The 15,479-nt window shown below is 50.5% G+C and overlaps 1 protein-coding gene across 1 annotated transcript; it reads right to left on the bottom strand.

Moving 5' to 3' along the window:
• Positions 1-399: 399 nt before the first annotated feature.
• Positions 400-14,145, bottom strand: Stc2 (stanniocalcin 2). Its single transcript, XM_020183618.2, has 4 exons — positions 13,586-14,145; positions 11,554-11,696; positions 8,597-8,808; positions 400-3,110 (listed from the first exon to the last, which is right to left on the bottom strand). The coding sequence occupies exons 1-4, from the start codon at positions 13,734-13,736 to the stop codon at positions 2,708-2,710; spliced, it is 909 nt and encodes a 302-aa protein (XP_020039207.1). The 5' UTR covers positions 13,737-14,145; the 3' UTR covers positions 400-2,707.
• Positions 14,146-15,479: the final 1,334 nt, after the last annotated feature.

The raw sequence follows: 15,479 nt of genomic DNA on the forward strand, positions 1-15,479 counted from the left end.
TGCTCTTCTTGGTCCTTTCCTTTCAGAATAACAGGGCTATTTATTGATACAAAGGAGAGGTATTCAGATGATCTTGTTAAGATGCAAAGCTCAAAATAAGCAGTGTATTTTTTATTTGCAGATCCACATCCTTCCTCAAAGGAAGACTCCTGAGTAAAATTGTACGAAGCCCAAGGAGAGGGCCTATTTTTAATAACGACTTTGCTTACATTCTAGGTTGTGCAAAAGTTCCCATCAGTGTTAACAGGAATTTGAATAATTTTGAGCAAAAGAACCTGAGAACAAATACTGTCATATACATCCAATCATCGCATAAGGAATCAGAATGAAATGATATTTCTGACTTTTGAGGAAAAAAAAAAACCCACGGCATGAAGAATAAACAGATCAGTCAATGGGTTCAAATGAATGTAATAAGCAATTTTATGTCTTTGTGGGGAAAACACAGATAATAAATACAAATGACAAATATTTACAATAGAAGCAACAAATGGGACGTCAGTAGGTGAACACGTAAGACATTTACACATCCAGCACAGGAGGGCGAACAAATGAACCGAGGACCCAGCAACGCGGGAGAAGTTACTGCTTTCGCTTTAGAGTGATGGAAGGAGAAACTGTCAACGTGCCACAGTGGCCATGGCATCGCCGCAGTTTATGTTAGGTTCCCACGGCAGAGCCTGGCATACCGGACCTCTTCCCTGACCACACGAAGGGCACCAAGTCCTGCTCCACTGTTTGCTGCAGCCCAGATCTTTTGGGCACTTTATCTGATATGTCACTGATTTATTTCCAACATGGACTACGCAAGACTGAGAATGGATTCTGAGTTTATAAATTCTAGTTGTGTTTGGGTGAAGGGATCCTCTAGAACAAATCATTTAAGTGTAAACAAATTTAGTTCTGTCTCTGGCCTCCAGTTGCTTCCAGAGAGAGCTAATGGAGTAGACAGATAAAGCAAGATGCACATTTTTTTGGCCCAGTCTCTAGAGTAGGGATCAACAAATGATGGCCTGTGGGCCAAATCCAGCTGAGTGCCAGTTAAATAAAACTTTAGTGGAATTGTGTCTTTGGCTGCTGCCTTTGGGCCTACTGACAAAGCCAGTTAGTTCCATCAACAACTGAATGCAGCCGGGCACCAGTGGCTCACTCCTGTAATCCTAGCTACTTAGGAGGCAGAGATCAGGAGGATCAAGGTTCGAAGCCAGCCCGGGGAAATAGTTAGCGAGACTCTATCGTGAAAAAAAAACATCACAAGAAAAATGGCTGGTGGAGTGGCTCAAGGTGAAGGCCCTGAGTTCAAATCCCAGTACTGCAACAACAACAAAAAAAAGAAGCTGAATGGACCATAAAACTGAAAGTGCTGTGTTTACTCTCTGACCCTTTATGGAAAAAGTTTATCCACCCCTGATTTAGAAAGACCTGGCCCAGGACACCTGTCTTCTACTTACAATAGCAACACCTGTTTGAGGACTGGCTGCGACAGGATAAGCTTTAATTTGATGGCAGAAATGTTTTAGGTAACTCCTATGGGTCTCCTTCCTATCACAATCCTCTCCCCTTCCCATTATATTTGAGCTCCATCTCTCCCTTCTGCCTTTCTTTTGCCACCTTGACTTCCCTCCTCGTTGCTAAATTTCCAGTTAGGCTCTGAAAAGTTTCTGTCCCTCAGTATCCTCAATGTCAAAGGGACAGTTACTAAGCTGTCTCCATTCTTGTCTCTCCTTTTCTATCTGACACATACAGGCCAAGTTTCCAACTTGGCTTCACAATATCACCTGTAGAGTGCTCATGGACCTTAGATGAAGGTCAAGGAGAGACAGAAACTTCTAAGGGAGTCTATTAGACATCCCGCGTGTGCTTTTTCCTCTGGTATGAGCTCTGACCCAGGTGGGGTCGAGCCTATGTCAGACACAGTGCTGCTGCGTTTGCTTTTAAACAGCACTTAAAACATTCGGCCCCGAAGCTGACCTGGGGGATTAGATTCTTCCCCCTTTGAGTAGGTTTCATGACCCAGTTGCTTTGTGTTTGAAAGCCATTTATTCAGACGACAGATATGTAGATGTAATTAGATAAATAAAAAAAGTGAAATTGAGATTTGAAGCAGTGGTTAAAATAACACAGGGGCCACTCCCTCAGACAGTGTCCCCTAGACAGAACAATGGCTCAGAAAAACAACATATAGAGAACACACTCCCCCTGTCTGCCTCAAGCAGTTCCGAACCACAAGGTCCCATGCGTGACACTGAATTTCAGTGTGGCACCAAGCACCACCATGGTCCCTGCCTCTTTTCCACCCTTCCCCTGCATTGCCAGCCCCATGTTTCCCACTCCTGCCCAGGGCGCAGACAGCACCAGAAGCTGAGGGCGAGGCCTAGCCCCCCTGCAAGGTCAGCCGGGTGGGTGGTTAGCTCTGCCCTAACCCTCCCCCTCACATCCCCCATGCCAGAGTGCACTGAAGCCCGCCACCTGCCTGCTCCACAGATGGAAAGGGACAAAGTTACAAGGCTCCCTTGAGTACACACCGCTGACACCCTGCAGCCCCAGGAGTCTCCGTCTCACCTGTTCAGACACCTGCATGAAGTCCACAATTCCCACAAAATCCTGCGTGTGACATCCGCCCTCTTTAATGGTAAATGTTTTGGAATGTCCACAGATAAGAAAATGGACAGCGTGGAGAAAAGATTTCATGGTCTGGTCTTTCATTTCACCTCCGGATATCAGAGTACTCAGATTGCTCGTCCTCCCACTCACTGCTTCCAGAAGGTCCCTGTGTGCCATGGCCCCCGGCTCTGCCCCGGGCATGGGCATTTGGGTGGCTCTTGTTCCCTCTCTCACCCTTGGTGCCTCTGCTGGCCTCCCTGCTGCTGGGATCTGAAAAGTGGTGGCCTGTGTCCCCATGGTGGGCCCTGGAGAGTCTGGCTCTGTCCCCGACGGGATGGTGCTCAGGTGGCACTGTGGGAGGTCTCTGGATGGCTGAAGTGCAGAAGCTCAGGATGGAGCACAGGCCTCCCCAGTTCTGCTCACACTGAGCCTGGACACTGTGGGTGACAGCCTCTTTCACCTCCTCCCCACAGGTCAGCAGCAGGTTCACGAGGTCCACGTAAGGTCTAGAGATAAGAGCAGAGGGAGAAAGACTAAGCATGGAACAAGTCCAGAAGGGGGCGTGAAGAGCTGTGACAAAGGCCATGCAGGAGACATGGGGCCAGTGCTTAGGCTGGGTTTGGTGGAAGACCCTTCCGGCCTCCACCATCATTTGTGGATGGCCTATGGCAGGCATGGGAGAGTCCCAGGTGTGGGAGCAGTTATAAAGACAGCCTGAGGACGAAGGGACAGGGAGAACTCACAGAGGCACGGGTAGAAGCCCAGGGCGGAACACTTAGGTGAGCATTCCAGGAGCGCCCTGTGCAGGGTCCAGATGACAGAAGCTAGGTGGGTGGGTGGGACTGGTGGCAAGCACTTGGGCAAATGGTGGGGAGCCTTCAAAGCAAACTGAGAGGAAGTCTTTTCAGTCAGGCAGCCACAAGAGTTCAGGTTTGGGGAGGGCTCCTGAATGGTGTCCATGAGCCCTGCTTTGCTTTACAAGGACACCATAGCTTCCCCAAGTCTGTCTGTTTTTCCTGGGTGCACTTTCCTCTGCATCTGGAGGCCTCTGCAAGAGTGGAGAGGGGCTTGGGCTCTCTGGGTTATCATGTCCCATGGGACTCTGCCTGTCTGGGTAGCAGAGGCAGAAGCAGGGGAAGCAGCCACCCAGCCATCTCACCTTGTCAGTCTGGGCTTCCCAAGCATTGCAGTAAGGGCAGGTGGTCAGGGCTCCTGTGTCTGAGATGAGGACCTCTCTGTGAAATAAGTACACTCAGATCCTGGGGGCAGAGCAGCCCTGACCATTCTTTAGGAAAACTGCCTAGAAGCCTTTATTCGAGGGTGGAGGATGTGTGCAGAAGGCAGGAGCAGTGGGCCTGTCTGGTAAAGGGTGTTCTCAACAGCGTGCTCTCAGGGCCCACTTGCTGAGCCTTTCTGACCTCACTGGTCTTTTCTGGGGTGAAGGGGTGGGGTTGAACTCAGGCCCTGGCACTTGCTAGACAAGTACTCTACCACTTGACATCCCTACCCCACTTCAGGTTTTTTTTTTTTTTTTGGTGCTGGGATTTGAACTCAGGGCCTCCACCTTGACCCCCTCCACCAGCCCTTTTTCTGAAGGGTTTTCTCAAGACAGGGTCTCACCAACTATTTGCCTGGACTGGCTTTCAACTGAGATCCTCTTGATCTCTGCCTCCTGAGTAGTTAGGACTACAGGCATGAGCCACAGCACTTGGCTTTTAGCTTGTTTTTAAGACAGGTTCTTACACTTTTGTCCAAGCTGGCCTCAGACTATGATCCTCCTGTCTCTGCCTCCCAAGTAGCTGGGATTACAGGCATAAGCCACCATACCTGGCCTTCACTGTCTTTTTTAAAACCCCCAAGCAAGGGAGCAGGGGGAGGGGGAGGGTATGGGATGCCTCATACAGCTAACTCACATTCTTCAGCAGACCTCAGCTAGCAAGGTTCTGGATATACTGGCCTTTGGGAACCCTGGGCCAGGAAGGCTTGGGGTTGGGTTGAGAGGAATGTTCTCGATGATGGAGCTTGAGCTGCTGTTTTCTTTTTGGTGGCACTGGGCTTTGAACTCAGGGTTTCACACTTGCTAGGCAGGTGCTATACTGCTTGAACCACTCCACCAGCCTATTTTTGTGATTTTTTTTTTTTGAGCTAGGGTTTTGAAAACTATTTGCCCAGGGCTGGCTTCGAACCATGATCCTCCTGATCTCTACCTTCTGAGTAGCTACAATTATAGGCGTGAGCCACTGATGCCTGGCTTTGAGCTGATTGTTAAGGTCTGCTTATGCCTCTGACTTCAGAGTCTGAGTGCGGCTGATGGGCCTGGTGTTTACACTCTGGAGACAGGCATCCCGCCAGTGACAGTGTGACACTGCCTCCTTGGGCCACCCTGAGGAGGGCCTGCCTGCAGCAGCACAGGACTAAGCTCTGTGCATGTGTGCCTCCTCCCAGCACTGCCTCGGGGGCCCAAAGTCCCTAAGCCCACCTGCTAAGTGCAAACCAGGTTTTAGCAGCTAGCTATACCTGCTGTCCCCTGGGGCCAGCTGAGCACACTGAAGGAGCTGTGTCTGTCTGTTTGGGATTTGAACAGATTCTGTGCTTCAGGCTTCTTTTCTCAGAGTAAGGGGATGCCCCTGGGAATACACAGCTGGCCTTGGGACCTCCTCCACCTGGGTGTTTGACTGCCTGCCAGGTGAACTTTGGAACCCCAAGGGGGATCCAGATCTCAGAAGGCAGGACTGGGCCCTGCTCTCCTCTCCCCTCGGCCCCCTTTCTTAAGAGGAAGCTGTATGCTGCGGGGATGGTCGAGTATGCCAAAGTGAGTTAATCTAAGCCATGTTTCAAGCTGGCACAGTGCCTCCTCAGCTGTAGGCTGGGCCCAAGCCCGTGTCTAATGACAAAACCCAGCTCACTCAACTGGGTGTCAGCGAGGCTGAAGGATTTAAAAAAAATTCTTGGAGGGGGTGTGCCTAAGGCTCCAAACCATCGGTGGCTGCCAGCACCGAGTGACAGAGTGTGCAGAGGCCATGGAGGTTGGCTGCTGCTGGGGGAGGCAAATGATAAGGAGAAAGTGGGGAGGGCAGGAAGGGGGAAGGGGAGCAGAGCAGAACACAGTTGAAGAGAGCTGTTTTAACCACATGTGTGTATTTTGGGGTGGTGTGGATTCTGGGGTGACTGATTCCTTCTTTTTAAATTGAAAAGTAAATTTGGTTCTCATTCTCATTTGTGACTGTGCCATATATTCTGAGATGGTCTTCTTGATACTTGGGGACTAAACAACTCAGGCAATTTAGCTTGAAGTACAAGCGGTTACACCACATAGCTAAGGCTTCAGAACAGGTAAGGTGGTTTCAGGGAGCTGAAGTTTGGTGACAGTCATTGCCCAGAGGTTCTGGCTTCACAGGAAAGAAGACCTGCAGTGACCACATGGTGTGTTCTTAAAACACACTCACAGTTCTGATCAGGGTGGGCCACCTGCATCCCACAGCAGGGCAGAGTGGGCCAAAGGCTCATTCTTAATGGGGAATCCTTTGGAAAGAAGGACCCACTGCTTTACCGGCCATGTTCCCATAAAAAGACACTAGAAAGCCACAGGTAGGAACAAATTCTACCCCAAAGAAGACTTTTTTAAAAAAAACAACAGACTTCTTCTTGCAATGTGGAAATGTATCATAGACATACACAGACTCCCATCACCAACTCTTGAGGCCAAAAAACTGGGAAAGGAAAGGGTGACAGGGACAGTGGGGTAGGGCAAATGAATTTTACGAAGTTTCTCAGCTATGGGCCATTTGCCTTTTCTGGAGTACCTCTAAGGGAATTTCACAGTGCTCTCTGTGCACAATGGGAGTATATTTGAGAAAAGGAAAAAACCTGCCATATTTGAAGACCAATAAGGACCTAGCAGGCCTAGTAAGGCCAGGATAGGCCAGGAGCAGGAAGGACTGAGTTTTGACAACTGTCTTATTTCTCACAACTGGTTTAGTCATATACAGTAAGCCCTCTGCATCTAGTTTCAACCAACCAAAGTCAAAACTGTTTGGAAAAAAAAACCAAAAAAACTTCTCCTGTACTGAACATGTACAGACTTTTGTCCTGACGTTATTCTTAAACCAACTATCTACAAAGCATTTACACTGTCTTAGGCACTATACATCATAAACAGACGGTTTAAGGAAGACAGGAGGATGTGTGTAGGTTGTACAAAAACATTATGTTATTTTATAGAAGGGACCTGAGAACCCAGGGTGGAGGGGTGTCCCGTGGATCATGAGTGACAACTCTGTATCACCGATTTCCAAGCTAAAAAGTAGGAATCAGACCTCAGAGCAAGTTTTTTTAAGCTCAGCTTCACTGTTCCCTGCTAAGTGGGAATAGTCATATCTATATTATGTTGTTGGGAACAACATATGTGATGATCTATAGAAAATCCCTAGCCAACAGCCTGGCACATTGAAAACCAGTTACTATTATTGTTGACGCTCTTGTTGCTATTGCCTGTTTATAGGTATTTGGAAGAATAAAAGCATTTCATAAGGCATTAGTATGACTCAAGGAAAAGGCAACATAATTTTGCCTTTTTTTTTTTGGCAGTACAGGGATTTGAACTCAGGGCCTTGCACTTGCTAGGCAGGCACTCTACCGCTTGAGCCACTCCACCAACCTTGTTTTGTGTTGGGGTTTTTTTGGAGATAGGGTCTCCTGAATTGTTTGCCTGGGTTGGCCTCAAACTGTGATCCTCTTGATCTCTGCCTCCTGAGTAGATAGGATTACAGACATGAACCACTGGTGCCTGGCTATAATTTTGCTTTTGATAAGAGCTGCCTGCAGAGTTTCACCATGAACCTTATAATCCTAAACTGGAACAGGGGTTTTGCAAGACACTGAGGACCTTATAACCTAATGGGCAGAGATAGGAGATGGCTGTTGGCCTCCACCATCTAGGTGGCACAGGTGGGGTGGGGGTAGCCTGTTAAGTGGAATGAACTGAGAAGCACGAGTTCATCAAACTGTACTGATCGGCCCAGCGAGTCACTATGGAAAGTGGCACCAAGCTGGCCATGACATGGGCTGGACTGCTCCCTCAGCTGGTGACCTTCTGCCTGCATCCTGGGGGAAGGAGACAGTACAGCCTTCAGGGCTGTGGACCATACTTGATGTTAGAGCAATCGTGTACAGCGTGCTTTACTACTCTGCAAGAGACAGGATCCCATATAACGTTTAAGGAATGAGAGGTCCTGAGTTTATCACTGAATTACGAGTTGTCGAAGAAGTTAAAGCTCACGTTTACCTGTTTTAGCATAAAAAGGTAAATGTGATTACAGTTTTTGGTGTTTGTTTTGTATGTTCTCTGGTAGGGAGTAAATTAGTTAGAGAAGGTGGATTGACCTTCTAAGGGAAAGGAGAGCCTGTGGAGGGAGGAAAAAAAGTGATTGCTCTCAGTTTGGGCTAGATTAGAGGCACTAGACTGTACTGCCTGGATTCTAGTCTCTTCACCTCTCACTAGCTATGTGTCCACCTTAGTGGGTCTCAGTCTTCTCAGCTGTGAAGTGGACATGACAGACACACCTCACTTACAGAACTGTTGTGAGGAACAGGTGAAAAATTCACTTGGTAAATGTCAGTAACAAATGTTGTTGGGTATCAGCGGTCAAGGACACCATCAAAGCTATTTGGAATATTAAGAGACCTGTTAGGACTTGGCTAAGGGGAGGACCCAGAGTGTTTCTGATGCTACACGTTTTATGCCGAACAAAAATAATGTTCTGTTTCTGTTGACTGTGATTTCAAAACTGACGATGGACACGGCATGCATGTTTCTTGAAAGCCAGTAGGAAAGGGGGTTCCTAGGGGAGTTGGTGTAGCCTTCTGAGGTCAAGTACAACCGTTTCCACTTGAGGGGAGTTCAGCCTCCAAAAGCAAGCTCCACAAACTGAATGCAACAGCTGTGGTCACCCCTTGCGCCCCCCTTCCAGGTCTCCCTGGAGGCGGTACTCACTCGTGCAGCAGTAGGTCCTTGAAGTGGATCATGTCCACTATGACCCGGATGTTCTCCTGTGCTGCGGAGCACAGGTTGTGTCTGAGGTAGCATTCCCGCTGCAGCTGGAGCACCATCTCCTTAATGGCCGGGCACTTGCGGCTTATGCAGCCGAACCTGTGCCGCAGAGCGTGGGCCTTACATCTTAAGGCATCCTTGATGAAAGACTTGCCCTGAGAGTGGAGAGGAGGGGACAGACACAGAAGATGGAGACTCTGTCACACGCCTGGACACTTATGTTCTTGGGCTTTCCAGGAATTTTATTTCACCAACAATCCCAAGGTGCTGCCTCAGACTGCCATCTGCTAGGCTACATCGGAGGTACATCCAGAGTGACATGACACCTCCGGCACCAGGCCAAAGAGGATGTTAGCCCTGTCCACCAACAGATCTGCCTCCTTCCTCCCCAGCTGCATTTGGAGTTTCCCTTGAACCGAGGCTTCAGTGGCTTTCTGTTCTCATCAGGGCAGCCCGCTGTTAGCTGCCTCGGGGTGACTTCTTTGGAACACCAGGGGAATCAGGCCATAAATCCTTATGGATCTCTGCAAGATTTCTTCCCAAGTGGAGGGTGTCAAGTGACACACTTTCCCTAGGACTCTGGGAGTGTCACCAGATGGAGTGCTTGCTCTGTGGACCTCCCTTCTGCCCCAGTGCCTCCAGTTCAGACTCTTGTCTCCTCCCATCCTCCAAGGAGGCACATTCTTTGCCTTTCAACTGTTAGGACTGTTAGGATTATTGCCTCTAAAAGGCCCGCCTGGCACCCGGCCTGGCAGCATGTGAGTCTGAACGCCCAACTGACAGCCCCTCCCCCACGCCCCTGCCTCTGAGAGGCCAGGCAGCCAGGCATACATCTGGCCCGCAGTTCTCTTTCCTGGCAACCCCATTACACTGCTTATCCTAGAAAGGAGACAGCTGTTGGGGGTGTGGAGGCAAGCTCCAGCTTTTGCTCCCTTATCAACCTCCCTGGCTCTGAGGCATTGTGGGATACCTAGACAGGATTCCCTGCCCCGTCCATTACTATAGAAACAGGCTGTCATTGGCGAGGTCACCCCTCTGCTTTTAGACAGGCCTGGAAGTCACTGAGTTGGGGAAAGTAAACGTGTTTAGGTTGGAAGTGGGAAGCCAGCCAGCACATTTACTTTGGTTCTCCTGTTAGAAGCAACTGAAATGTCTACAGATCATGTCTGATGACTGAAAACCATGTGGCCCACGCATCCTCCCAGTGGCCTCCTCTTCTTTGACTCTCCAGCAGGAGCCAAATGGGATGGAGGGCAGGGTGTACCAATTTATTAAGAAGTTAATGTACAACAAGGGGATTGGACTATGAGCACATGATAAAAGCGAGAGCACACAAGGGAGGGGTGAGGATAGGTAAGACACCTAAAAAACTAGCTAGCATTTGTTGCCCTTAACGCAGAGAAACTAAAGCAGATACCTTAAAGCAACTGAGGCCAATAGGAAAAGGGGACCAGGAACTAGAGAAAAGGTTAGATCAAAAAGAATTAACCTAGAAGGTAACACCCACACACAGGAAATCAATGTGAGTCAATGCCCTGTATAGCTATCCTTATCTCAACCAGCAAAACCCCTTGTTCCTTCCTATTATTGCTTATACTCTCTCTACAACAAAATTAGAGATAAGGGCAAAATAGTTTCTGCTGGGTATTGAGGGGGGGAGCGGGAGGGGGTGGAGTGGGTGGTAAGGGAGGGGGTGGGGGCAGAGGGGAGAAATGAACCAAGCCTTGTATGCACATATGAATAATAAAAGAAAAATGAAAAAAAAAAAAAAAAAAAAAAAAAAAGAAGTTAATGTGTTGAGAATCAACTTGAGAGGGTTGAGAAAATATTCGAGGGCCAAGGCAATGTTCGTGGTGTTTTTCCCTCACATCCTGTGGGATCACCCCTCAATAGACATCTTTCCTCCGGATTTCCTATTATGTTTCCTAATTCCAGTTAATCCAGAAAGGATTCTTCATTAGGAAGCCTCAAGGAGTTCAAAGTTCTACCTCTTTCCTCCCCGGTTTCTGTTTCCCCTTCTGCTACTTCACATCCTCTGCAGTTTCAGATGCCAGCCCTGCCACATCCCCTTTGGTTCCCAGGCACTGCTTTGTCAGGCTTTCTACAGGATGTCAGTGGACGGTGACTGGTGACGTATATAAATCATGCCTGAACTGTTGGCCTCCTCCAAACGTTGTCACCGTGCTTCAATGACATGGGACAGGAAATTGAGATATAATGGGGTGTTTCAGCAGGGCACACAAGGGCCAGGGAGAAAATGAAGGTAAGTCTAATGCCACGTGACATTTGAACAGGTATTTGGGCTGTTGGTACTGGAACCATAATATTACTTGTTGGGTTCCTTTCCTGCCCTGAGCAGCAAACTCAGCTTTTCTCTTGGGGCCCTGAGGTAGCTGAAGTGGGTCAGACACTGACTATAATTATTATATAGAGCAAAAGGAAAGTGTGCAATGCAACTCATTCAGGATTTTTGACTTTTCATTGGGAGAGCAGTCTGCTAACAGAGAAGGATTATGCTCATTTGGAGGACCTGAATTATCCAGCTTGCCTCCCCACACATACACTGCAGATGATGGGGTCTCAGTAAGTGAAAAGAGCTTTTGGAAGGTGGAGTTGGGGTCCTCCCCCTGCTCCTTCGGGGTTCACTGCTCCTACTGTAATGGGCTTTGAAGACTGAGTTTTGAATGGCCAGACACAATGTATCACCTTAGAAGGTTTTATCATTTACTGTAACTTCAGCATGTGGTTTGTGTAGGAGTTAGCCTACATGGCAGCAACATGTACTCCTGGAGGGGCCACACCACAAAGAGCAGCTCGGGAGATCTGGCAAGTCTCTTTCCAGTAAGCTTTTCCAATGCTGTGTGAACCCCAAACATTCTTCATGCTCATATTGTTTTTACCTGGGCGTCAAATTTTCCAGCGTTGTGCAGAAAAGTCATGCAAATCCCATGTAAGCCCCGAATCTCACAGGAGTTGTTTTCGAAACATTCGAACACACCACATCCCACGTCACCGGCATTGACCAAACAGTGCTGGATCTCAGCTAAAATGAAAATGACATTCAAATATATACAAAACCCTCAGCCAAATAAAAGTTAGTAAAGGGGAAAATGTTACTAATGACTGTTTCAGCATCTAAACGGCCAGAGAAACAAAATTTCATCTTACTGCTACTCAGAAATATTGGTACTTGTAAAAATTAGCCCCAAATTACAAACATCACAATCAAAAGTTAGTTCTGAGCATTCTCTTTTATCCTTCATCCTTTCCATCTTATTAAAGGATTCGTGGGAACGCTTGGTTTGAGAGCAGAAAACAGCTTAGCCTTTTAAACCCACAGACAAAACCACGATTTTAAGATGAACACTGAATTTCATCAACAAAACGCCCTTCTGCACTTAGATTTGTAGAAGTTGCAGCCATTAAATCCCAGCCACTTCCTTCCTGACCCCCAAGAGAGCGTCCAAAAAAGCAGTTTCAATTCAGCTTTATGATTCAACACCTAAAAATCAAAACAAAATTCCTATTAAGGCAGTGCCTCCAAACCATCCGCATTAAAAATACCAGGCTAGGGAAGCTGCGGCTTTTGAGCAGGGGGATGGAGTCAGATGGGGCTCGCCTTGCCATCGCCACTATTCCCGTTAGAGGTCCCTTTTAATTAGGGATCGGGTGTGAGATAGCACTTAATCCCCGTGGCCCTGGAACCTGCTGCCCTCTGAAAGGCCAGACAGGGGAGTTAACTGTCAAGCTGCCTTGTACTTTTTCCCTCCCTCCCCGCCCCCCCCCCCGATTCTCTGATTTAAAACGACCACAAAATTACATCAGAAAAGTATATTTTGGAAGAAGGGCGGGGTCGGAGCAAAAAAAAAAATCCGCATTCAGATTAAATCTAGCGAGAGAATGAGGGGCGTGTATTTTTTTCACCAACTACGGAGAACCACGTTCAGCTCTCAAAGAAAGCGCCAGAGAGGGGGAGGGGTGGGCGAGGGTCTTAGGGTGCGGGTCCCCGGCGGCGGCATGTGGCAATGGGAGGGTTGGGGATGACCCCACGCGCGGCCCGGCAGGACCGCTATTCACCCACTTGGGGCGTCCCTTCTGGGCGTTAGTGCATTTCTGCTCCGGCCATGAGCGCACGCACGCCGCGTCCGCAGCGTTCGCACGACCCCCCAAAATAACAGCGGGGATCAGGGGACGCAGAACGGAGCAAAGAAGCTGTACGTTTTTTCTTTCTCTCCCCGGAGCTGAGAACCGGGCCAGACCGGTGTGCCTCACGCCAGGATCGACTCTGCAGCTTGTGGGTGAGCAGACAACCGGTGGAGGAGAGCCGACGCACGGTTCGGGTCGTGTCACCATTTCTTCGCTTGCTGACCTGGCCAGCACCACCGAGGTACACTTTGCGAACCCCCGTCCCCTTCCGAAAGCAATGATCCCAAGGGGAAAGTTCTCGCTGCATTTTATCTCGCCAGCAAAGTTCTGGGTTGTCGAGCATCTTTGGGGGTTGGTGGTGGGGGGAAGCTCGCCAGCTTTGGAGAAGTTCTCCAGGTGTAGGGCGCAGCCCAGCTCCGGGGACCCTTCGTGCCTCCCATCGGCCAGCCGGGATGGAGAAGTATGGTTTGCAATGGGATCTGGGACTCGAGGACAGGCGCTGGCAGTGACAGGCACTGCCTTCTTTCCCCTCAACCCCGAGGGAGGACAGCAACAAGTCCTGCCCCAGCCATTTCATCACCCTACTAGCACGTGCGGATTCCGGGCGATCCGAGCCCGGAGCAGACCTCTCCTCGCCTAGCGCTCCCCTCTGCACGTCCCGCGCCACGCCGAGAGTTTGCACCGCCCGGGGTGGGCGCCCGATTCCCGGCGAGACGCCCAGGGCGCGCAGCGTGTGTGCAGTGTTCCCTCCCAGCAGCTCCTGGTCGCCGGGGCGCACGCATTTACCTGTGTTCTGCAGGGACAGACGGCCTTTCTGCTGCGAACCCCTGTCTTGGGGACCTTCGGGCGGGTTCGTGGCGTCGGTTCCCCGCGCCGGATCGAAGGTGGCAAACACCAAAACCAGGGTCACGAACTGGCCGAGCCGCTCGGCACACATGGTTCTTGGTATAAACCTCCCGCCGGGAGACCTGGATTCTTTGTGCTCCCCTCCTCCTCCCCTTCCTCCTCCGCCGCTTCCCCTCCTCCTCCCACTCTTCCTCCTTGCTCGCTTTTTCCCTCCTCCTCGCCGCTGCGGCTTGGATAGAGGTTACCCAGCGCCCTCCCGTAGCTCTCCGGAGAGCATGTGACCAGGCCGTTAGCAGCGCCGCGAGTGCCCGGCAGTGGTAGGGATGGTGCCTCAAATATCCCTGGAAGCTCTGGTGTCACTTGAATGAAGGAGTCGAGCAGGTGTTGTCCCGGCGGCTGGACCAATCCGAGACCCCAGCCCGTTTGACAACACAACCGGGAGGCGGGGCCTGCGCCAACTACTACAGGAGGAAGCCGGGCGCCACTGGGAGCGCCCGACAAAGTTGCCGACCTGGCGGCGGCCACGCGTTTGCATGCGTGTGTGTGTGAGCGTGGCCGGAGATGCGTGCGCGTGTGCGGGTGCTCCAGGGCAATGGCCGTACGCACTTCAAAAAGAAGTCACAGCGGATTCCAGCTCGGGTTGCAATTAAAAAAAAAAAAAAAACAGGCCAGAGGGGACGATCTGCGCTGGGACGCGTCCCCCAGTCCCTGGCACGCATCGGGATGTGAAACTTCCTCTTTCCACCGTTTGGAATTCAGTGAGAGCCTAGCCTCGAGACCTTGATAGATTGGAGCAGATACCTGGACACAGTGATGATGCGGGGAAACTGAATACGTGGGAGAAATTCCTGGCGTCGTGACGCTAGGCATAAAAAAAAATATGACACCTTAAAGATGGGAGTAGAAGCACTAACTAAATTATTTGGCCTGAGCAACTGCCCCGCCTTCCCGCTTTCTGGTTGCTCCATTTTTGGTGGGCTGTGCAACACCTGGAGTATCGTGTCCCGACCCTCCCCCAATCCAGATGGATTCCAGGCTAGGCTGCAGAGATTCAGGTGACAATCCAGACTTGCATCATTTCCAGGCGGGTGGCAGGGAGGCCCGGGCAGCCCTGAGTCAGCCTGCTGCGGAGCATCGCGTGCCCCAGAGACCAGATCTTGAAAGCAACTGTAGGCGTCTCCAAACACTTCCACTTCCCCGAAGCGCTATTCGCCGCCCGCTCCGGGTTCCCTTTACTCTTAAATCATCTGATGGAAATGGTAAAAATCAAAAGCCAAAAAGTCAAATCCGGGGAAATTCTCTCCCTCTCTTCTCGCGTCCTGGTGGAACCACTTTCCCTAAACACCGCGGGGATTAGATTGTCCCCGGCTGGAGGAAGCAGGGAGAAAGTTGGGCGCCTTTTGGAGCGTCTCTTCCCCCTGCTGTGTGTGTACGTGTGAACGCTCACGTCTCCTTCGCGCTGGGATGGGGACAGGAACTGCTTCTGGCCTCGTCAACCCGACGGCGCAATTCGGGGGGCTAGCAAGGCTTGGGGAGGGTGGAAAGCCGAGCGCTGCAACCTAGCGCCCGTGGGTATGCACCCGGTGCCGGCACGCCCGTGCTTCTCCCCCTCAGTCTCCATGCTTCTCTTGTTGAACAGGTGAGCCCGGGTACAGGCTCTCAACCCCCTCCCCCCCGCCCCGCTCTACCGCCCGCGCACTCTGCAGTAATGCATCGGGGAGGTTTCATCACCCACCGCCCGTGGCTAGGCAGCGCCGGGTCTCCGCGGTGGGGCGCACTGCCTGACATGCCTGGGGGAGGGGGTACAGAAACACGTGGGCAGGTCATCCTTCAT

This window comes from Castor canadensis, chromosome 16 (genome assembly GCF_047511655.1).
Source record: "Castor canadensis chromosome 16, mCasCan1.hap1v2, whole genome shotgun sequence".
In the NCBI taxonomy this organism is placed as follows: Eukaryota; Metazoa; Chordata; class Mammalia; order Rodentia; family Castoridae; genus Castor; species Castor canadensis.